This window comes from Salvelinus sp. IW2-2015, linkage group LG13, assembly GCF_002910315.2.
Source record: "Salvelinus sp. IW2-2015 linkage group LG13, ASM291031v2, whole genome shotgun sequence".
Classification (NCBI taxonomy): Eukaryota; Metazoa; Chordata; class Actinopteri; order Salmoniformes; family Salmonidae; genus Salvelinus; species Salvelinus sp. IW2-2015.
In genome coordinates this window covers 42,791,409-42,815,532 of record NC_036853.1, presented here as the reverse complement: position 1 = coordinate 42,815,532, position 24,124 = coordinate 42,791,409, and the positions used below count along the sequence as shown (strand labels likewise).

Sequence of the window (24,124 nt, the reverse complement as noted above, 5' to 3'; positions counted from 1 at the left end):
GATAAAATGACGTCAAATCACATTTTATGTACAGTAGCTTCGATTGGACTGATCATGTCAACATCATACTTTCAAAATCTTAGCTAGCAGTCATCATCATGAATCATGTCGACAATCTACTGGCAAATCCTTTTTAATCCTTGTCATATGAAGAGAAATATTGAAAAGAAATTATAGATAAAACATATCGGTGCTCATCAGCCATAAACATTACGCAACAAGTTGGAAGTGGCAAATTCAACAATGGTTTGGAAGGAATCAGTAACAGTGGCTGTGTGGTCCCAAATCTGGGATTAAGGGGCTCTTTTCCAAGTTTAAAATGATAAACATTCAACATGCTGTCAATGACGCATGATTTGTGCCGCGCTAAAACAACTTAACTCGGAACTATGAAGTCTTGAACTCACTGAAGTCAAGTTAAGTGGAAAGTTGGGAATAAACGAGCTCCGACTGGGAAAATAAGTTTTGAACGGTCATCCAATTTGAAATTGTAAATCCGGCCTCTTTCTAGAGCTACGACCTGAAGATCAATGACATCATCATGATTCGACCTCGTTTGGGTCTGTCTGCTCAATATAAAGGATCAAAACTTGCGGAGGAATAAAAATAGCATAAATAGGAAAGTATACCAGTTTCATTTAAGGACCAGTATGTTGACAACTGTGCCATACAGATTGCAAAATAGTTGGGAAGAGACTGTTGATGTACCGATTCCATGGTATGAGTTGATATATAAAACGACGCAAGATTCAAGACTTYGTGCTTTTCAACTAAAATTATTGTTAAGGGTGTGTACTGGAGGCGAAGTCAGGTGCAGGAAAGCAGAGTGTAGTGAAGAGGCGCACTTTTTATTCCGGGTCCAACGAAAGCACAAAAGTACATAAATGTGCCCAAACACAGAACATAGACAAAAAGTATGGCGCGTAACAATACACACAACATAAATACAATTTCACACAAAGACATGGAGGGGAACAGAGGACGAAATACATGCAGTGTGATTAGGGAATGAAAACCAGGTGTGTATGGAACAAGACAAAACAAATGGAAATATGAAAAATGGAGGCAATGGCTAGAAAGCCAGTGACGTCGATCGCMRAATGCCGCCCGAACAAGGAGAGGAGCCGACTTTGGCGCAAGTCGTGACAATTATTATATAGAATTCTTGCCACCAACAAAATGTTGAATATTTGGGGCATAAAATCATTGAAGCTCTGCAGATTTTGTTGTGAGGATACAGAATCAATAGACCATTTATTTTGGTATTGCCCTCAGGTAGCCCGTTTCTGGTCTCAGTTTCAGAAATGGCTGAAAATGCATAACATTTATCTAAAATTGACCCTAGAAATAGCACTGTTACGAGATCTGGAGAGACCGGGTCAGTCAATTACTAATACTCTTAGTAAAGTATTTATCTTCAACTCGCAATCTGTGGATTCGATAGATTGAAATTGTATGTTAAACATCACAGCATAGTTGAAAGATATATGTTGCGTAGAAATCCGAAAAGGCTGGCCAGCAGAGATGGGTGGAATGGGCTGAGGGAAGCTGAGGGTTGAGATATGGAATTGTAGACGAGTGGGAGTGGAGTTGCTGGGCAGGAGATAGAATGATGGTCAAAGTAAAAAAAAAAAACATTATAAAAAGTACGTTTGAATGACACTGAGGGGCAGTGTTTTTACAGCTAATGCCGGTTTGCCTGAGGCTGATGCCGTGCAGGTGTTTGTACACATGCATTACACACTCTCATTCCAATCCACAACAGACACATGTAAATAGTGTCAGACATGCACTCAAACATATAGTTGGCCTTGCTGTTATGATTTTAGTTGTCCTTAGTTGTTTTCTGTTTTCTTGCGTCTTTCTTTTTTGTCATGAGTTAATTTTCTTGGGGCGTGGGAATGGAATACATTTTTTTTTTTTATTATTATTTTTCTTTCCTGGGGGGGAGTGACTGTGGGAGGGGTCTCATGTTTGAGGGACTGCTATGGGGAACTGTGGGGGGGGGGGGTCTTGGAGGGTTCGCGTCCCCGTTTTTTTTGGCCTTGTGGGAATCTGTCGATGTGGCCCTTGAGCAGGGCGTTGACCCTGGATGCTTGTGTGTGTCGCTCTGAATGGGAGTCTGTTGGATGACTGGTGTGGCTTAGTTGTTGAGCGGCTTCACTGCAAGTATATTGTATGTTTTGGATATTCAATTAATAAAAAAAGATTTACATGCTAAAATCGCCACTGTATATAACATAAACATACTGTTGACAAGTAGACTATGGTGTAATGGAATGTTTTTCCTTGTTTGGTAGGTCTCATAATTAGCCATAAAATAACACAATATATATCACAACAGGTCTAAATATGTGTTATGACAGTGAAATGACCATATTATGACCACGTGTTATGATTCTGGGTGTCAAGTAAAGTGTTACCAAAAATGAAATACAGGCAACAGAAACGACAGCCTGCTTTTAAAATGCATGTCCCAAATATCTCTTTACATTTCTATGTATTGGAATACATAGAAATGTAATGTAAAGAGATATTTGGGACGTGCAGACAACAAAACAATATTTCAGTCAGTTTACTTATTTTTCCTCTAAGGTTGGTATGACGGAAAAGATTGTAAGTTGACGTATATAACATCTTGAATACAAAATATTGATTCAAATCCACTGGATATATCTTAAGAGCTAAAGTGTGTCATTATGTACAAGAAATCAGAAAAAGATGTTGGGTGACCTAAAATATGATTGGGAAATGCAAGCTTCAGACAATCTAAACCTAACACAGCTGGTGACTAAGCCTATACGGCCCAACCCTAAAGATCCTTTAAAGTCAACTCTGATTCTAACGAATACACCAGAGAAATATGTTTCTACTGGTGTTTTTGCCAAATATATTTGTGACCATTGCCCAATTGTTTGCGTTAGTGATGTGAAAATACAAAAATCTAAGCCTCGGGTCATCACAAAGAGGAACTTWAAAAACTTCAGTGAATAGGCTTCTTTTACATGATCTTTATTTTAGTGACCTTGACTGCATTTCAACTATCCCTGAACCTGATTTAGCTTTTAGCCTTTTTGCCGATGTCTTCAATACCATTGTGGATAATCATGCTCCCTCCAGAAAACKAAGGGTTAAAGGTAAATCGAATGCCTGATAAACTCCGGAATTATCAGAAGTCAATCATAAAAAAGATGGTTGGGTCAAGGCCAGGAACACAGGCTTAGGCCCAGATTGGCCTCCGTATGAAAAAATGCCACCATTGATGCATTTAACACCCTAGAGTTGATTGACGCTCTAAGTAACATTAAAAAAAAAATCCCTATCAATATCTGTCAGCTTAAGATAGAGATATGTTTTTTTGCATTGGAAAACTGATGTCGCACTTCCACATCTGTGGTGAAAGGTGGCAGAGCATGAGACATCCCAAAAATCGGTCTTTTCAAGAAAACGTCTGTAGCGTCCAAACAGTTTGACCTCCAAAACTGTTATGACCACTTTATGGACAAGGCAGACTCATGACACAAGTTCACGGGACTCGTCTGAAGGTAACCGGTACTGGTTTAAAAATATTAAATGGAAGTATGAAGGTCATTTTGTAAAAAGGGGTTAAATGTGTAAAAATAAATAAATACATTTCCTGAGCTTTCTTATATCTCCTAGATATAGGACAAACACTTCAAAACCTTGTTTCTTATTATTTATTTTTTGACTGTCTATTTGCAATTTATGAATGTGTTATTCAATGCATTTCTTTGGGCCAAATTCAATATTTTATCAATTTTTTTAATATATATTTTCTTTTGATACCTAAAGGGGTCCTAAAACCAAAACAGTTAGATGATTCATAGTATGACCACCTTAAAATAATTCCATATGTCAGCTTAGAATGTAAGCCAAATCAGGGTTAAGCCCTGGGCATGGCACTATTACAGCAACCCTTTGGTGTTAATGATCGTTTCAATACTTTAGACACAAATGAAATGTGAACCTGTCAAAAGCTTTTGATACTGTTGATCATGCTATTGCATTGTGCAAGTTGTCCTCGATAGGCCTAAGTTCTGACACCTGTTCATGGTTTTATGATTATCCTAGTGACAGAACTGAAGCTATCGTGATTGATGGGGTTTATTTTTTTAACATATCGATGAGCWCATTAAGCAGATTATTCAGTCAACCTTTTTATCTGTTCTTGATTATAGTGATAATATTCAGTGTAATATCACCAGTGTAATATTACACTGAATATTAACTCAACTACAAAGATTTTACTGAATTACAGAAAATTTAAATAAATTATTAGGCCCTAATCTATGGATTTCACATGACTGGGAAGACAGGCATGCATCTATTGGTCACAGATACCTTAGGTGCGTGGATCACAAAAAGTCAGTATCTTGTGTGGCTACCATTTGCCTCATGCAGCGCAACACATCTCCATCAGAGTTGATCAGGCTGTTGATTGTGGCTTTTGGAATGTTGACCCACTCCTCTTCAATGGCTGTGAAAAGTGGATATCGCTGGATATTGGTGGAAACTGGAACATGTCGATCCAGAGCATGCTCAAACATGCTCAATGGGTGACATATCTGGTGAGTATGCAGGCCATGGAAGGACAGATATTTTCAACTTCCAGGAAATGTGTACAGTTCCTTGCTACACGGGGGAGAGCATCATCATGCTGAAACATGAGGTGATGGCAGCGGATGAATGGCACGACAATGGGCCTCAGGATCTCGTCACGGTATCTGTGCATTCAAATTGCCATCAATAAAATGCAATTGTGGTTGTTGTACGTAGCTTATGCCTGCCCATACCATAACCCTACCGCCACCATGGGGCACTCTGTTCGCAATGTTTATGTCAGCAAACCGCTCACCCACACAATGCCATCTGCCAGGGTCAGTTGAAACCGGGATTCATCCATGAAGAGCACACTCTCCAGCGTGCCAGTGGCCATTGAAGGGGAGCATTTGCCCATTGAAGTCGGTAACGACATAAAACTGCAGTCAGGTCAAGACCCTAATGAGGACGATGAGCACGCAGATGAGCTTCCCTGAGACGGTTTGTGACAGTTTGTGCAGAAATTCTTCAGTTGTGCAAACCCACAGTTTCATCAGCTGTTCTCAGACTATCCCGCARGTGAAGAAGCCGGCTGTGGAAATCCTGGGCTGGTGTGGATACTGGTCTGTGGTTGTGAGGCCAATTGGACGTACTGCCAGATTCTCTAAAACAACATTGGAKGTAGCTTATGGTAGAGAAATGTAATTCTCTGGCAACAGATCTGGTGGACATTCCTGCAGTCAGCATGCCAATTGCATGCTCCCTCAAAGCTCAAGACATCTGTAGCATTGTGTTGTGACAAACTGCACATTTTAGACTGGCCTTTTATTATCCACAGCACAAGATGCACCTGTTTAATGATCACGCTGTTTAATCAGCGTCTTGATATGCCACACCTGTCAAGTGGATRGATTATCTTGGCAAAGGAGAAATGCTCGCGAACACAGATGTAAACAAATTTGTGCACAACATTTGAGAGAAATAGGTTTTTGTGCGTATGGAAAATGTCTGGGATCTTTTATTTCAGCTCATGAAACCAACACTTAAAATGTTGCGTTTATATTTTGATATTTATCAAAGTGCAGCTGCTACTACTCTTAAATGGGATACTTCAAAAACCTCCATCTTATCTCACTTTGCGTTTCAAGTATATAGACACCTGAGTTGCCTAACCCGTTCACAGGATTGGTTAACTCTAGGTTCCTAGGGTCTCCACCAAGCTAGGTAAATCTGCTTTTAGTTTWAATGCAGTGTATTGCTGTAACAAAATTCTAAATATATTTCATCTTAAGGTTCTGTTCGTGAAGTTTAGAGTATTGATTGGGGAATTATTTGTGGAGGAATGTAACTTTTTCTGGGTGATTTGTGATGTTTACTTGTGATGCTTCCCATGAGTGTGTTTTTGTATTTTAATGTAATGTATAGTACCAGTCAAAAGTTTGGACATCTACTCATTATTTTTACAATTAATTTTCTATATTGTAGAATAGTGAAGACATCAAAACTATGAAATAACAAATATGGAATCAAGTAAACAAAAGTGTTAAATCAAAATATATTTTATATTTGAGATTCTTCAAAAGTAGCCACCCTTTGCCTTGATGACAGCTTTGCACACTCGTGGCATTCTCTTAACCAGCTTCATGAGGTAGTCACCTGGAATGCATTTCAATTAACAGGTGGACCTTGTTAAAAGTTCATTTGTAGAATTTATTTTCTTCTTAATGCGTTTGAGCCAATCAGTTCTGTTGTAACAAGGTAGGGGTGGTATACAGAAGATAGCCCTATTTGGTAGAAGACCAAATTCATATTATAGCAAGAACAGCTCATTCAATCTGGAAAATTTCAAGAACTTTGAAAGTTTCTTCAAGTGCAGTCGCAAAAACCATCAAGCGCTATGATGAAACCGGCTCCCATGAGGACCACCAAAGGTAAGGAAGACCCAGAGTTACCTCTGCTGCAGAGGATAAGTTCATTAGAATTAACAGCCTCAGAAATTGCAGCCCAAATAAATGCTTCACAAAGTTCAAGTAACAGACACATTTCAACATCAACTGTTCAGAGGAGACTGCGTGAACCAGGCCTTCATGGTCAAATTGCTGAGGGTCCTTGCTGGTGACACAGTCTGTGATTTATTAGGACAATGACCCAACACACCTCCAGGCTGTGTAAGGGCTATTTGACCAAGAAGGAGAGTGATGGAGTGCTGCATCAGATGACCTGGCCTCCACAATCAACGGACCTCAACCCAATTGAGATGGTTTGGGATGAGTTGGACCACAGAGTGAAGGAAAAGCAGCCAACAAGTGCTCAGCATGTGGGAACTCCTTCAAGGCTGTTGGAAAAACATTCCAGGCGAAGCTGGTTTAGAGAATGCCAAGAGTGTGCAAAGCTGTCATCAAGGCAAAGGGTGGCTACTTTGAAGAATCTCAAATATACAATATATTTTTATTTGTTTAACACTTTTCCAGTTACTACATGATTCCATTTGTTATTTCATAGTTTTGATGCCTTCACTACTTTACTACAATGTAGAAAATAGTAAAAAATAAAAACCCTTGAATGAGTAGGTGTCCAAACTTTTGACTGGTACTGTATGTGTGTATATTTGTGTTTGCAGGTCACATTTGAAAAAGAGAACTAGGTCTCAATAGGTCTACTATGAATTTAAAAAAAACTACATACAAATAAAATGTTTTATTTTGTTCATTAGTCCACTGTTAATACAATCCCCCAAAAATGTGTTTTCCAATTCCAAGTCTGGAAGTGTGTACATTTTCAAGATAGAGTACAATGATTGATTTGCATTATGAACAAAATACTAACAGAAAGAAGATGAGTGGGGGAACAGTTTGTGCAGTACCTTGTTTGGCAGAGAGCACCCCGGTGAGTGCACTGCTGTTAGCTTTGCCATAAGTCTTGGAGTTCTTCCTGCTCTCCAGAGCACTCTGAAAACCAGTAAAATATTCATATGATATATTGTATACCCCTGTTCACTAACATGATTGAGCATGTGTAGTAGTAGAGGGTTGTGAACCATACAAACGGTAGAAAAAAAAAACCATACAGAATATTACCAAATAAAAAAAAACATACAGAATATCATACAGTTTGTCAAACTTGGTTTGAGATCTACAATTGTTATGGGTGCCATCTTGGCAACAAAACTGTCACTAAAGATGACATTAATTGACATTAGAACATGARCCCAGAAACCCAGTTACCAGCTCTGACTCAATAAGGCCTTGAGTAGTTATTACTTGTGATCATCTCTAAGGATTGTTCTATTCTATGGTATTATTAGTACTATTCAGACAACATTAAAGGCTTGTTTATATGTTGCTTACAATACCTTGTACTTCATGACATTCATTTTGAGCATGGTGACCTCCTCCTGCAGTTGTTTGAACCTCTCGTGTAAATATCTTAAAGAAAACATCAGTTTATTTAAAAAGTATTCCAAAACAAATGACCAAAGTCATACATTGTGAAGCAAGTTGTTCATGAACATCCTTATTGCATTCAGTAAGGCATTACAGATATTACATACATTATGTTCTCCCACACACAAACACACCTGTTCTCCATGCAGAGTGCATCTACGTCAAGAATCCGACACTCGTGTCCCCCCAAGATGTGGTTCACCTCGTGGTTCAGCCGCTGGGCCTTTTCCTGGAACACGTTACGCTCTGCCCTCACATCCTGCAGCTCGTCCGTCAGAGATTTCACACTGTGCTCCAGCTSCTCATTCTAGGACAAACAAAAAAAACACAACATGTACGATTTCAAACTTTTTATGGCATTTCAAACATTGTAAGAGATGCCTTATACAGTGGGACAAAAAAGTATTTAGTCAGCCACCAATTGTGCAAGTTCTCCCACTTAAAAAGATGAGGCCTGTAATTTTCATCATAGGTACACTTCAACTATGACAGACAAAATGAGAAAAAGAAATCCAGAAAATCACATTGTAGGATTTTTAATGAATTTATTTGCAAATTATGGTGGAAAATAAGTATTTGGTCACCTACAAACAAGCAAGATTTCTGGCTCTCACAGACCTGTAACTTCTTCTTTAAGAGGCTCCTCTGTCCTCCATTCGTTTATGTATTAATGGCACCTGTTTGAACTTGTTATCAGTATAAAAGACACCTGTCCACAACCTCAAACAGTCACACTCCAAACTCCACTATGGCCAAGACCAAAGAGCTGTCAAAGGACACCAGAAACAAAATTGTAGACCTGCACCAGGCTGGGAAGACTGAATCTGCAATAGGTAAGCAGCTTGGTTTGAAGAAATCAACTGTGGGAGCAATTATTAGGAAATGGAAGACATACAAGACCACTGATAATCTCCCTCGATCTGGGGCTCCACGCAAGATCTCACCCCGTGGGGTCAAAATGATCACAAGAACGGTGAGCAAAAATCCCAGAACCACACGGGGGGACCTAGTGAATGACTGCAGAGAGCTGGGACCAAAGTAACAAAGCCTACCATCAGTAACACACTACGCCGCCAGGGACTCAAATCCTGCAGTGCCAGACTGTCCCCTGCTTAAGCCAGTATATGTCCAGGCCCGTCTGATGTTTACTAGAGAGCATTTGGATGATCCAGAAAAAGATTGGGAGAATGTCATATGGTCAGATGAAACCAAAATAGATTTTTTTTGTAAAAACTCAACTCGTCGTGTTTGGAGGACAAAGAATGCTGAGTTGCATCCAAAGAACACCATACCTACTGTGAAGCATGGGGGTGGAAACGTCATGCTTTGGGGCTGTTTTTCTGCAAAGGGACCAGGACGACTGATCCGTGTAAAGGACAGAATGAATGGGGCCATGTATCGTGAGATTTTGAGTGAAAAACCTCCTTCCATCAGCAAGGGCATTGAAGATGAAACGTGGCTGGGTCTTTCAGCATGACAATGATCCCAAACACCACCGCCCAGGTAACGAAGGAGTGGCTTCGTAAGAAGCATTTCAAGGTCCTGGAGTGGCCTAGCCAGTCTCCAGATCTCAACCCCATAGAAAATCTTTGGAGGGAGTTAAGTCCGTGTTGCCCAGCAACAGCCCCAAAACATCACTGCTCTAGAGGAGATCTGCATGGAGGAATGGGCCAAAATACCAGCAACAGTGTGTGAAAACCTTGTGAAGACTTACAGAAAACGTTTGACCTCTGTCATTGCCAACAAAGGGTATATAACAAAGTATTGAGATAAACTTTTGTTATTGACCAAATACTTATTTTCCACCATAATTTACAAATAAATTCATTAAAAATCCTACAATGTGATTTTCTGGATTTTTTCCCTCATTTTGTCTGTCATAGTTGAAGTGTACCTATGATGAGGCCTCTCTCATCTTTTTAAGTGGGAGAACTTGCAAAATTGGTGGCTGACTAAATACTTTTTTGCCCCACTGTAAATACCTATAATATTACAGATTGTGACAAACCTCCAACACTGCCTTGCGTAATGAGTGGGCAACATAGGCTGAATTATGGTTGGTTGGGAATATGGTATTGTGACAATTGATCTCTTATCTTGCTATATGAAAATATTAAAACCATCTGTACAACTTCATTCTGCCATTGGTGTGGTTTCCAAAATCACCCAATGTATGTTCCTCACACTTTCTTGCCTTCTTTTAACCCACCACCATACCCTCTTTGCAGGACAACTTATTCTACAACTTTGATTTATAAAAAAAAAGAAAAAAAAAAAAAAAAAAAAGGAGAATGCAGTCTTGCTCAGAATTTTAAAATGTATTTAAGACAGTAAAAAGGAGAGACAGATGAGGGTGGAAACAGTTCAGAAGTGCCAGACCGGGGAATTGAACCCTGGTCTCTAGAGTGACATGTGGTCCAATGCAATTAGTCGCATTACCACTCAACCAAATGTAGCAGAGGTGAATCAGACTCACACTTTTGCAATGAGGTAGCCCTGCCCTGGAATTTCCTCTTGGTCTAATGTTAAAGGTGGTGGTTTCCTGAGTGGGAGACCGGGGTTCAGGTACCAACAGTTACACAAATTATGGCACAACCTTTCCATTCCTCACCTGCTCTCGTGCCGTCTCCAACTGCTGGACCAGGTCCTCCCGCTCATAGGCCTGGAAGTGCCTTGCCCCCACCTCTTCATCCCCCAACCTCTGTCTGGCTATGGTCATCCGCAGGAGCTGTGGGAGGGTAGGGGGAGGACAGAGTCAATTCCATTTCAATTTGGAATGCAACAGACAGTAACTCCACTGTTTGATTTCAAATGTGCGTAAACCATTGCTGCACTGTCAGGAAGTAAACTGAAAAAAATGTTAAAATGATGAAAATTTGAATTTCAGTTTACTTCCTGAATTGAAATAGAATTGACCCCATCCCTTAAGGATATCATACCTTGTTATCCCCCTGGGCCTCAGCCAGTCGTTGACTCAGCTCCTTCACCTCTTCAGACAGCTGCTTACTCCTTTCTCTGGAGTCTCTCAACAGCTGGGCCAAATTCAACTGATAGAGTGAATGACATGTACAGTTGAAGTCGGAAGTTTACATACACCTTAGCCAAATACATTTAAACTCAGTTTTAAACAATTCCTGACATTTAATCCTGTCTTGGGTCAGTAAAAATAAAGCGGTGATCCTAAGAATGTGAAATGTCAGAATAATAGTAGAGAATGATTTATTTCAGCTTTAATTTCTTTCATCCCATTCCCAGTGGGTCAGACGTTTACATACACTCAATTAGTATTTGGTAGCATTGCCTGTCAATTGTTTAACTTGGGTAAAACGTTTCAGGTAGCCTTCCACAAGCTTCCCACAATAAGTTGGGTGAATTTTGGCCCACTCCTCCTGACAGAGCTGGTGTAACTGAGTCAGGTTTGTAGGCCTCCTTGCTCGCACACGCTGTTTCAGTTCTGCCCACAAATTTTCTATGGGATTGAAGTCAGGGCTTTGTGATGGCCACTCCAATACTTTGACTTTGCTGTCCTTAAGCCATTTTGCCACGACTTTGGAAGCATGCTTGGTGTCATTGTCCATTTGGAAGACCCATTTGCGATCAAGCTTTAACTTCGTGACTGATGTCTTGAGATGTTGCTTCAATATAGCCACAATTTTCCTACCTCATGATGCTATCTATTTTGTGAAGTGCACCAGTCCCTCCTGCAGCAAAGCACCCCCACAACATGATGCTGCCACCACCGTGTTTCACGGTTGGGATGGTGTTCTTCGGCTTGCAAGCATCCCCCTTTTTCCTCCAAACATAATGATGGGCATTATGGCCAAACAGTTCTATTTTTGTTTCATCAGACCAGAGGACATTTCTCCAAAAAGCTCAAAATGTCCCCATGTGCAGTTGCAAACCGTAGTCTGGATTTATGGCGGTTTTGGAGCAGTGGCTTCTTCCTTGCTGAGCAGCCTTTCAATTTATGTCGGTACTTTTGTACCGGTTTCCTCCAGCATCTTCACAAGGTCCTTTGCTGTTGTTCTGGGATTGATTTGCACTTTTCGCACCAAAGTACGTTATCTCTAAGAGACAGAATGCGTCTTCTTCCTGAGCGGTTTGACGGCTGTGTGGTCCCATGGTGTTCATACTTGCGTACTATTATTTGTACAGATGAATGTGGTACCTTCAGGAGTTTGGAAATTGTTCCCGAGGATGAACCGGACTTGTGGAGGTCTACCATTTTCTTTCTGAGGTCTTGGCTGATTTCTTTTGATTTTCCCATGATGTCAAGCATAGAGGCACTGAGTTTGAAGGTAGGCCTTGAAATACATCCACAGGTACACCTCCAATTGACTCAAATGATGTCAATTAGCCTATCAGAAGCTTTTAAAGCCATGACATCATTTTCTGGAACTTTCCAAGCTGTTGAAAGGCACAGTCAACTTAGTGTATGTAAACTTCTGACTCACTAGAATAGTGATACAGTGAATTATAAGTCTGTAAACAATTGTTGGAAAAATTACTTGTGTCATGCACAAAGTAAATGTCCTAACCGACTTGCTAAAACTATAGTTTGTTAACAATACATTTGTGGAGTGGTTGAAAAAACAAGTTAATGGACTCCAACCTAAGTGTATGTAAACTTCCGACTTCAACTGTACATGATATCAAATCAAATGTATTTATATAGCCCTTTTTACATCAGCTGATGTCACAAAGTGCTGTACAGAAACCCAGCCTAAAACCCCAAACAGCAAGCAATGCAGGTGTAGAAGCACGGTACTGTTCTTTCACATCTACACAGCAAATTTGAGATCAGAATTTTAACACCAACAATGTTAAATGTAACACTTTCTTAATGTGTATGTGAACCATCAGAATATTGTTGATAAATGTACACTTTATTAGAGCTGACGCTGTTACATTTTCTTAGTCTAATGGAATTAACACCTGTGGTCTTACAGTAACTGTTTTTTGGGTGTTAACACTAAATCCTTTTGCATATTTATTTCTCAGAGTGCCTTTCGAGTGAATTTTAGAGGTACCTGTTGCACCCATGACGGTCTTTCCTAGTGACAGAGACATGATTGTTGCATTCGATGGTTTTCAGTCCTGTAGCCTTCACTAAGTTAGTGTGTAAGGTCATATTTTATAATAAAAATTTAATTATTTATGAGAACACATACATTTTTTTTGACAATACCATTGTTGGAATTGGCTAAACTTTGATCATTGAGGTAGTAAATGAATGATASGAAATGAAAGAGACTATGTTAGAAGTTAATGGTTCTCTGAAGAAAGACAGAAGGCTTTGGAATGTGTTTGATGGAGGAGAGGAGAGCGATGTGTTGATATAGGGAAGACAGATGGATATCTGTGGATCAGGAGGTGAGGTCAGCTCCCCTTAAGGGAGTAATCAGGGTTAGTATCTGGTTACCTTCTTTCCTGTGGAGCCATAAACTGTAAGGAGGAGTGTCTTAAGTAGGATGTATATAAACTGTGATGTCTGAAATGTTTGCTGTCTGATTTCAGCTGTACAGAACCTTTGGGAATGATTAAACTTGGTTAAAGCTTCTCTAGTATTCTTGAGTTATTTACTCAGAAAAATAAGAACCTAACACCAGACTTTGACAGCCTAGTTTTACCCTAACACAGTGGTCTGAAACTCCTGGTTTGCAGGCTACATCGGCAAGTAATATTCTGCTGGCTTGCAAAGTGTTATATAATTCCTATTGGAATCCATTTAGGATATACAACAGTTGGAACTTTTAATCACCCGCATCTGCAGATAGAATACCTGCCAAGGTAGGGAGATTGATAAATAAGACTACCTAAACTGGAACAACCATCTCAATAACGGGTGAAATAAGTCCAACCACTTAACATATACATTTTAAAACTACTCCAATTTTTATTAATCTTTGTGTAGCATAAGATCAATTAATTAATTCAGTAACATACATATTAAAATAAACTATTCTAAAAAGCAACCTGCAACAAAGAATGCTGGGAAATATGATGAGGCCCCTCCCATGTCTTTTTCACTCAGAGTTAATGGAAATTAAAGCAACACAGTCGAGTAACACCAACTGGCGTTGATTCCACTGTGATTCAAATAACACTTAATTTACTCACCGCATATGGCGTCAATTTCGATCCCACTGTTAACCCCACTAGAATCAATATTCAGATATTACAATGACAACACTTACCTCATCACAGAGATTTTAACACACCGGAAATTTGCTGTGTAGTCTAGCATACTATAACGTCCTCGACATAGGGAAGTTGCTGGCCAAGGGTGTTATGTCAGTAGAGTACAGTCATAATGCAAACCATTACCTTGGTCATCCAATTTGACACGGTTGATCATTTACTTTTCAGTCGACACATTTAGACTGCCACGTTACTACAATTAGTAAGAACATTTAAATATTTTGACGCCATGGCGTCTATTGATGTCGACTTACTTGATTTCTTTTTTCAGGTGGTAGACTGGAGTCTCCATCCTAGAATGTAGAAAAAAAAAAAAAAAGATAGTGAGGACAGATCACTTAGCTTAAGTCAAGGTAAAATTGTATGATTGATATGACTATAGTTATTAAATTATGAAATGTAAAGAAATAAAGTACTATACAGTGCATTCGGAAAGTATTCAGATCCCTTTCTTTATTCCACATTTCGTTACATTACAGCATTGTTCTAAAATGTATTAAATCATTGTTTTCCCTCAATCTACACACAATGCCCCATAATAACAAAGCGAATACAGTTTTCTTATTTATTTTTTTGGAAATGTATTTGTAATGCCCGGGGTGTAGTGGAGGAAAGAGTCAGACGCAGGAGACAGAGTTCAGAGTAGCGTAACTTTTAATCACCACAAAGGTGAAACACGACGCCACTCCAACCAAATGCCCCAACACACAAGGGGAACAAAATAGTTCCGAAAATACAACTACCACGAACCGTGACATACACGCATGTACAAACAGTACACAAAACAATCCCGCACACCCAACAGGCGGGCCTGCTGGGTAATAAAGCCCTACTAATCACCCTAACTAAAAACAGGTGTAACCAATAAACAAATAAGGAGGGGGAGGAAAAAGTCAGTGGCAGCTAGTAGGCCGGTGACGACGACCGCCGAGCGCCACCCAAACAGGAAGGGGAGCCACCTTCGGTAGGAGTCGTGACAGTATTAAACAGAAATACCTTATTTACATAAGTATTCAGACCCTTTGCTACAGACTAAATTTTGCTCAGGTGCATCCTGTTTCCATTGATCATCCTTCAGATGTTTCAACTTAATGGGAGTCCAACTGTGGTAAATCCAAATGATTGGACATGATTTGGAAGGGCACACACCTGTCTATATAARGTTCCACAGACAGAGCAAAAACCAAACCATGAGATCGAAAGGAATTGTCCTTAGAGCTCTGAGACAAGATTGTGTCGAGGCACAAATCTGGGGAAGGGTACCAAAAATATTCTTCAGCATTGAAGATCCAAGAGTGGCGCAGCGGTCTAAGGAACTGCATCTCAGTGCTAAAAGAGTCACTACAGACCCTGGTTCGACTCCAGGCTGTATCAAAACCGACCGTGAATTGGGAGTCCCATAGGATGGCGCACAATTGGGCCAGTGTCGTTAGGGTTTAGCTGGGGTAGGCAGTCATAGTTAAGAACAAATTATTATTTACAGACTAGCCTAAAAAATGAAATGTAAAAAAAGAACAGCGGCCTCAATCACTCTTAAATGAAATAAGTTAAAAACCCATAAGACTCTTCCTAGACTGCCCAGCCAAACTGAGCAATCGGGGGATAAGGGCCTTGGTCAGGGAGGTGACCAAGAATCTGATGGTCCAAAGTTCCTCTGTGGAGATGGGAGAACCTTCCAGAAAGACAACCATTTCTACAGCACTCCGCAAATCAGGCCTTTATTGTAGTGGCCAGACGGAAGCCACTCCTCAGTAAAAGGCACATGACAGCACGCTTGGAGTTCGCCAAAAGGCACCTAAAGGATTCTCAGACCATGAGACACAAGATTGCCAAGCGTCACATCTGGAGGAAACCAGGCTCCACTCATCACCTGGCCAATACCATCCCTACCATCCCTACGGCAGCATCATTATGTTTTTAAGTGGGAGACTAGTCAGGATCGAGGGAAAGATGAACGGAGAAAATTACAGAAAGATTCTTGACGAAAAAACCTACTCCAGAGTGCATTTGTGGCCTGCTGGAGGTCATTTTGCAGGGCTCTGGCAGTGCTCCTCCTTGCACAAAGGTGGAGGTAGCGGTCCTGCTGCTGGGTTGTTGCACTCCTACGGCCTCCTCCACGTCTCCTGATGTACTGGCCTGTCTCCTGGTAGCGCCTCCATGCTCTGGACACTACGCTGACAGACACAGCAAACCTTCTTGCCACAGCTCGCATTGATGTGCCATCCTGGATGAGCTGCACTACCTGAGCCACTTGTGTCGGTTGTAGACTCCGTCTCATGCTACCACTAGAGTGAAAGCACCGCCAGCATTCAAAAGTGACCAAAACATCAGCCAGGAAGCATAGGAACTGAGAAGTGGTCTTTGGTCACCACCTGCAGAACCACTCCTTTATTGGGGGTGTCTTGCTAATTGCCTATAATTTCCACCTTTTGTCTATTCCATTTGCACAACAGCATGTGAAACTTATTGTCAATTAGTGTTGCTTCCTAAGTGGACAGTTTGATTTCACAGAAGTGTGATTGACTTGGAGTTACATTGTGTTGTTTAAGTGTTCCCTTTATTTTTTTGAGCAGTGTATATCCTGTTGACTAGTAATTTTATCCCTACCTATATGTACATATCTACATCAATTACCTCGTAGCCCTGTACATCGACTCAGTACTGGTACCCTGTGTATATAGCCAAGTTATCAATACACTCAGTGTATTTATCCCTTGTGTTATTATTTTTCTATTATTTATCTTTTTCCCTCTCTGCATTGTTGGAAGGGCCCATAAGTAAGCATGCCACTGAGTCTACACCTGTTGTTTACGAAGCATGCAACAAATCAAACTTGATCTTCATATTTCTTGTGATACCGGAAGTGTCACTTTGAATTATTAAAACTTGGTAATACAACTTTTGATTGAATGAGGCATTTAATGTCCCTCGTGTAGTAATTCAGTGTGTGTGAGATTGGTATTGTAGCAATGTGAGGAGCAGTTGTGGAGTAGTAGTGTGAAGTAGTGGCTCCGGGGTGAAGTTTCCCCCTAGGTACAGATTCCCCTCCCCTAATTCTGAAAATATAACTGATCCAAAATCACCCTATTCCGAGGGTGTAGACTCACTATGAGTTCCCTGTACTTCTTCTTGAGTCCCTGGTGGCGTTCTCGGAGCTGGTTGGCCATCAGCTGGTATTGGTCTCTCTCCTGTTGACAGGTATCCAGCTCCTTGGACAGAATCAGGAGGGCCTCCTTCTTGCTCTCCAACTTGCGCTTACACACCAGGAACTGTACACATGACAGGAACACACATTGTCATCTTGTGCAAGCAGATCAGACATACTGTAAAAAAGACAACTTGCCTGCATGATGAGATCACTGTGTGGGACATATTAAACTTCTATAAGCAGGACACACTGTACAGCTAACTGCCAAAATAATGGAAACACCAACCAGGGTTCCCACACCTTCTTAAACATCAAATTCAAGGACTTTAAGGCCTTACCAGGCCCAATTCAAGGACCCAACATGGCATAGTTTGAGACATGGATCAAGGTTAATTACAGTTACAACACTGAGAATTATTATAATGAGAACTAGCAGGCTTTACAGAAGCTCACAGACAATTAAAAAGAGAGGCGCTTGAATGTGTAAACACATCTCAAATTGTGCTGTGTTACAGTGATGGCAGACTACGTGGTCTCTTGCCTTCTCTAACACAGCAAAACAATATATTGTGTAAGATGAGCGATAAAGACAAGACTTATTTACGAGTTGAAGAGCTAAGTAACTCCTCGTTTATTTCATTAACACCAGCTTAACACGAAACATGTCGCAGAGCAAAAACATGATCATTCACTTTTAGGTCATTCACTTTTTTGTTGAGTAGTGTTTCTATTTCAGCTATTTGAGCTCTTATCTTTAGCACCCCTTCTCAGGCTATTGAACTTGGTAATAAGAGTGAGGTTGCCTGTGCTCTCCGCTTTAAGTGCAAATTTGTCTGCCGAGGTCTCACGAGCATTTATGTCAACTGTCAGTCTTTTTCTTCCCTTTAAGTTAATCTATAAGGTCTTTTCTGTTTTTTGCTCATCCATTCTTCTGTCTGTTCTTCTTGATGCGTCACATACCTCTGCCTTGCAGATGCCACTGACATCAGCAGCGATCTGTCAATGCACACATTATGTATGCCACCCACAGCTCTTATGTGGTCAACTATACATCTCTGTGCTACGTATGAATCTTCAAGTTCTCCACTTCAATCTGCCGATTGATGGAGAATACGTGCTCTACTGAGGCTTGCCCGTGTGACAGTAAGAGGAGTTGGCAGGAAAGTTTCCAAGGATTTCTGAACTCTTTGTCCTTTGACATGTACTCATGTAAATGTGTCCACGCTGTCTTGGACAGGATCAAAGTTTACAAACTCTGAGTTTTGGGCCTGGACAATGYCATCAATAAAATGTGAGTATTGTCAAATGATGTTATCACAATCTTCTTCCTCCCGTTGACCATTTACAAGGTAGGTCAGGGCCATCTTCGATTTTGCTGTAGACAGCATCTTTCCATTTGTGCCTGCCATTTCCCTTGGATCAAAGAAAAATGCGAGACCAGAGTGTACTTCAATGGGGATTTCTCAATGAGTTTGTTAACAGTTGTGACCATACACTTCTTGCAAGCGATTTTGAAGTCCATCAATGTTCTCTGGCAAAAACAATTCCCTGCGGGCAAGTCACTCACAATTCTTCAAGTAACAAAGCCCAAGTCTACCTGTGAGGAGTCGATGTGATTGGATGATTGGCTCACCTCTACATCAAGAAGTTTGAGGGCTCTTCGCTTCTTTCATGAGGTCTGGCTTAATGAATCTGCTTATCAAGCTCTTAAGCAGCTTGAACAATGGCACCATGGGCTTATCGGTCTGGTAGCGTGTGGAGGAATGGTGTCCCTTCTTTGCTCAATGACAAGATAAAATTCAGTTTTGCTGTCATGAGAGGGTCCTTATCGGCCTCCTGAATCACCTCAAAGGACTTTGTGCCTGGATCTACAGCCTTCACATGTTGCCATATGGGGTAAAAACTTTAAAGCTCGTTCAAGCACGGGCGCATTTTCAACCCACTGTGCCTTGCAAAACCTAAGTGGCATTGGGGGATCTGATGATCCAATTATGCTAAGGTAGTGCTCCCTGGAGTATCCTTCAGAAGTTGGTACATAGCGTGCACTGTCGACTTTCCATTTGGTTTCTTCCATTCCCTTCTGAAACGCTCCATGTTCAATATGGAGACCGCAACTGCCAATGTTTATAAGGTGTACATAAAAATCAAGGAGGGACTTCTCAACCTTTGAGTAAAATGCCCAACTTACATTTGGTCCACCCATGGAGATCTGAAGCATGTTTTTCTTTGGTAGATCTTCGGTGCTCTTCTCATAGACAGCTTTAAGGTCCAAAGCAGTCGCATGTCCCATGGATTTAGAATCATAAATTCTTGTCATGACTTTGTCCTTATCCCATAAACAGGCGTGAGTCAAATCAAATCAAATCAAAATCAAATCAAATTTTATTAGTCACATACACATGGTTAGCAGATGTTAATGCGAGTGTAGCGAAATGCTTGTGCTTCTAGTTCCGACAATGCAGTAATAACCAACAGTAATCTAACCTAACAATTCCACACTACTACCTTACACACACACACAAGTGTAAAGGGATAAAGAATATGTACATAAAGATATATGAATGAGTGGTGGTACAGAACGGCATGGCAGATGCAGTAGATGGTATAGAGTACGGTATATACGTATGAGATGAGTACTGTAGGGTATGTAAACATAAAGTGGCATAGTTTAAAGTGGCTAGTGGTACATGTGTTGCATAAAGATGGCAAGATGCAGTAGATGATATAGAGTACAGTATATATACATATGAGATGGGTAATGTAGGGTATGTAAACATTGTATTAAGTGGCATTGCTTAAAGTGGCTAGTGGTACATTTTTACATAATTTCCATCAATTCCCATTTTTTAAAGTGGCTGGAGTTGAGTCAGTATGTTGGCAGCGGCCGCTAAATGTTAGTGGTGGGTTTAACAGTCTGATGGCCTTGAGATAGAAGCTGTTTTTCAGTCTCTCGGTCCCTCTTTGATGCACCTGTACTGACCTCGCCTTCTGGATGATAGCGGGGTGAACAGGCAGTGGCTTGGGTGGTTTTGTCCTTGATGATCTTTATGGCCTTCCTGTGACATCGGGTGGTGTAGGTGTCCTGGAGGGCAGGTAGTTTGCCCCTGGTGATGCGTTCTGCAGACCTCACTACCCTCTGGAGAGCCTTACGGTTGTGGGCGGAAAGTCACACTGCTTTGACTGTTTTTCTGTTAAGGCTCTCATCARAGAGAAAAACATAGTCCTCCCCCCCAGCAGACAGTTTTTTAGACAACAAATGCCTGAAATGAAGAGCCAAGCCATCTGTGCACACATAGCTGGTCTTTGTTGCCCCGCATGCGAAGGTCTTGGCTACTGCACTGTCTGGGAACATCACTAAGAACAGCACACCTAAAATTAAAAAAAATTTAAAGATTGATTTCAAACACTTATTTCTGTTTATAGCCTGTGTGTGAACGTGTTTCAGAGAGAGAATATGAAAACAAACATGTTCCTAAAAATAATTTCATGTTACAGGTGACAGTTTATAAACCATACCACTCACCCGTGCGTTCACTAGAGTGGAAAGAGTAGTGAGACTTCATCATATTCAGACACCACAATGTCTCAGCCCACAATGTGTCCTCTTTGGGAAGTTATGACGGACTGTCTTGGAGGTGGTGAATGTGGTAGTAGTTGTAGAAGATTGTCTAGGTGGTGATGTAGATGACAATGACTTTTCCACTTAGTTCAATAGAGTGGGAACTGTAAGAAAATAAGTGTCCAAGTCTGATGAATGACTAGCTAGCTGGTTAACGTTAACGAGCATTAGTCATGAAACGTTGTCACTAACGACTCTAGTTAACGTCCTTTAACTAAATGTAAACTTTCAGTCAATGTCAGCAAACCGTCATTTATTTTTAAATGTTCACTGTCCAGCTTTGCTTGCCTCAAGTTGGCTAACATTAGCTAGCTAGCACTATATTGACAGGTGTGATTTTGTGGGAGAACTGACTGACATCTAGATAACGTTAGCTAACAACAACCTAGCAAACGTTAATTTTACCGAATAATTCTGTAACGTTAAAGTTAATTTACCCAACTGCGAAGAGATGGAATAATCTAGCTAACTAATTAACGTTAGTAACTAACTATGGTTGTTGTATTCCTTTCTACATGTTACCAGGGGTAGGACCTACCTGCTTTTAACTTGTGCAGTGCCGTCATGTGTGATGTTCCAGCAGCATGGCTCGTCATACCTGCTTCGCCCATGGCGTGCACTTTTATTGATTTGCTGTAGGCTCTTCATCGCGCCATATKGATGTCCCGCGGATCTTTAACAAGCCAGTCTTTGTAAATGTCTTTGGTGAGCCTCGAGTCCTGGAATGTACATTTTCCAGGCAGAGTTGAAGGTTCACTTAACGTTAGCTTTCTCGCTTCCTTGCCGCTGTTTAACCTGCATCATTCAACTTCAATCACTCATGCATGCACCTGACCGTCGCACTTGCGAGGCAGGTGACGCGTGAAACAAGGACGCACAGACGGCGGAAGACACACATGCAGACAGCAGAACTTAGCCTATTACGCGAAACCCAAATCAGCTGCGCCCAAACCATTGTGCGCCATAGTGCATAAATTAATTTTGTCCCCCCACACCAAACGCGATCACGACACGCAGGTTAAAATATCAAAACAAACTCTGAACCAAATATATTAATTTGGGGACAGGTCGAAAAGCATTAAACATTTATGGCAATTTAGCTAGTTAGCTTGCTAGCTAATTTGCCCTATTTGGCTAGCTAATTTGTCCTGGGATATAAACATTGAGTTGTTATTTTACCTGAAATGCACAAGGTCCTCTACTCGCCAATTAATCCACACATAAAACGGTCAACCGAATCGTTTCTAGTCATCTCTCTTCCTTCCAGGCCTTTTCTTCTCTTGACTTTACATTGYGATTGACAACTTTCATAGGTGCATTACCGCCACTGACCTYGTTCGTCTTTCAGTCACCCACATGGGTATAACCAATGAGGAGATGGGTATAACCAATRAGGAGATGGCATGTGGGTACCTGCTTCTATAAACCAATGAGGAGATGGGAGAGGCAGGAATTGCAGAGCATCTGCATCAGAAATATAACTGATTTCTATTTTAGCCCTTGGCAACGCAGACGCTCGTTGGCGTGCGCGAGCAGTGTGGGTGCAATAATTGAATAACATAGATTTCTACATTTTCTACATCTCGCACGCGACGCGAGCGGTGTGGTCAGTCTGTTACTGACGTTAAGTTACAAAATAATTAATCTAAAGAACTGCAATTTCTATTCTTGCACAAAATATATAAATTCAAGCACTTTCAATGACCCATGTCTATTTATGTATATTATCAAAAACTTAAGGATTTTTTCTCTCAAATTAACAAACTTTCAAGCATTTCAAGGACCCATGGGAACCCTGACCAACATAATGTCTTAACAGGGCATTGGGCCACCAGAACAGATTCAATGTGCCTTGGCATAGATTCTACAAGTGTCTGGAACTCTACTGGAGGGATGTGACAATTTTTACACAATAAATTCCATAATTTGGTGTTTTGTTGATGGTGGTGGAAAACACCGTCTTAGGCACTGCTCCAGAATCTCCCATAATGGTTCAATTTGGTTGAAATCTCATGCCTGAGCATGCACACACACACACTTTAAACCCTCTATGCTCCTTTGAGACCCCTCTTTCAAAGTCACTGAGATATTTTCTTAAAGTAGGGCTGATCCCATTTAGTCGATTGTTTGGTCGATAGATTGTTGGTCGACCAGTGGCAAATATATACGATTTTTTTTGTTGTCAACTAGTGGCAAATATATAAAAAAGAATGCATGGCACACAAGACATTCACAGCTGTCTGATTCACAGCTGTCTCAGTGAACAGTGAGGCCGCGGGGATGGCACACCAGTATCACCACATTTACCATTAATTCACATCATTTCTACTCTACAATGTTTGTTTGGTTACGGTAATTTCTGTTTATGCATTCAATATATTATTACAGTCTTAAAGTTGTCATTGTAGGAGTGCACACATTGTTTGCAGTGCACAACCTAGGCTACACGTGAACATTTTGGGGGGGGKTTATTTCATTACATTTACGAGTTATCAATTTATTTGTCTTTTGTTTTGAGCGCTACTGTCAATCTTGAGTAAGAACACGCACCCGATTACGCATAGAAGTAGGCCTAGGCTACCTGGCGTGCGCGCAAATGATAGCTTATAAAATGTGCCCAGTTGGGGATCTGATACTATTTCTGATTGTCTTAACTCACCATCGCCTCAAACAGCAAGTAAACAAAGTCTGTTTTTACATCCATTGAGAATGACAATAGTTCCTCAAAGTAGCCTATTTGAAAAATCTTTACAGCCCTCTCTCCCTTTTGACAACCACTCAGCATGAAAGGGGAAAACAAATGTAACACTCAGATCAGGTAGAAGGTAGTCTACAGCTGTGTCTGTTTGTCAGGAGCTTATTGGCACGGAAAACTCAGAGGGCCCAAATGATTTTATACAATGTTAAAGTTTGTCCAGCCTGATGGTGCTATCAAAGTTAATACAATGTTTAAAGTTCCTTGCTGACAGGCCATGCATAGCCAATGTGATTTATAGGATATTTATTTTTACCTGGACATTTTCTACCTGCAGGCTACAATGTTGCAGGCTGCAATGCAGATCAGTAGAAATGGTACGATAACGTGGCACTGCAAATGGATGAGGTTGCGACCGCTGGTGTAGCCTATTAACRGCAACTTCAGGAGCATAATGG

General features: G+C 40.8%; 1 protein-coding gene across 4 annotated transcripts in view; it reads right to left on the bottom strand.

Annotated features, from left to right (window-relative positions):
- The window catches only part of LOC111971521 (coiled-coil domain-containing protein 149), a 31,295-nt gene that overhangs the window by 4,452 nt on the left and 2,719 nt on the right, over nt 1-24,124 (bottom strand). For 2 of the 4 annotated variants that reach the window (XM_023998338.1, XM_023998339.1), the window contains exons 2-8: nt 17,312-17,473; nt 14,459-14,497; nt 10,943-11,050; nt 10,615-10,731; nt 8,138-8,310; nt 7,913-7,985; nt 7,424-7,508 (exon numbers count right to left, since the gene is read on the bottom strand). In XM_023998338.1, coding sequence (XP_023854106.1) covers nt 7,424-7,508; nt 7,913-7,985; nt 8,138-8,310; nt 10,615-10,731; nt 10,943-11,050; nt 14,459-14,497; nt 17,312-17,473 — 757 coding nt within the window. Of the gene's footprint in view, nt 1-7,423; nt 7,509-7,912; nt 7,986-8,137; nt 8,311-10,614; nt 10,732-10,942; nt 11,051-14,458; nt 14,498-17,311; nt 17,474-21,509; nt 22,125-22,150; nt 22,608-24,124 lie in introns of those variants that run through there. The other 2 variants (XM_070446302.1, XM_023998340.2) reach the window with 2 other exon arrangements.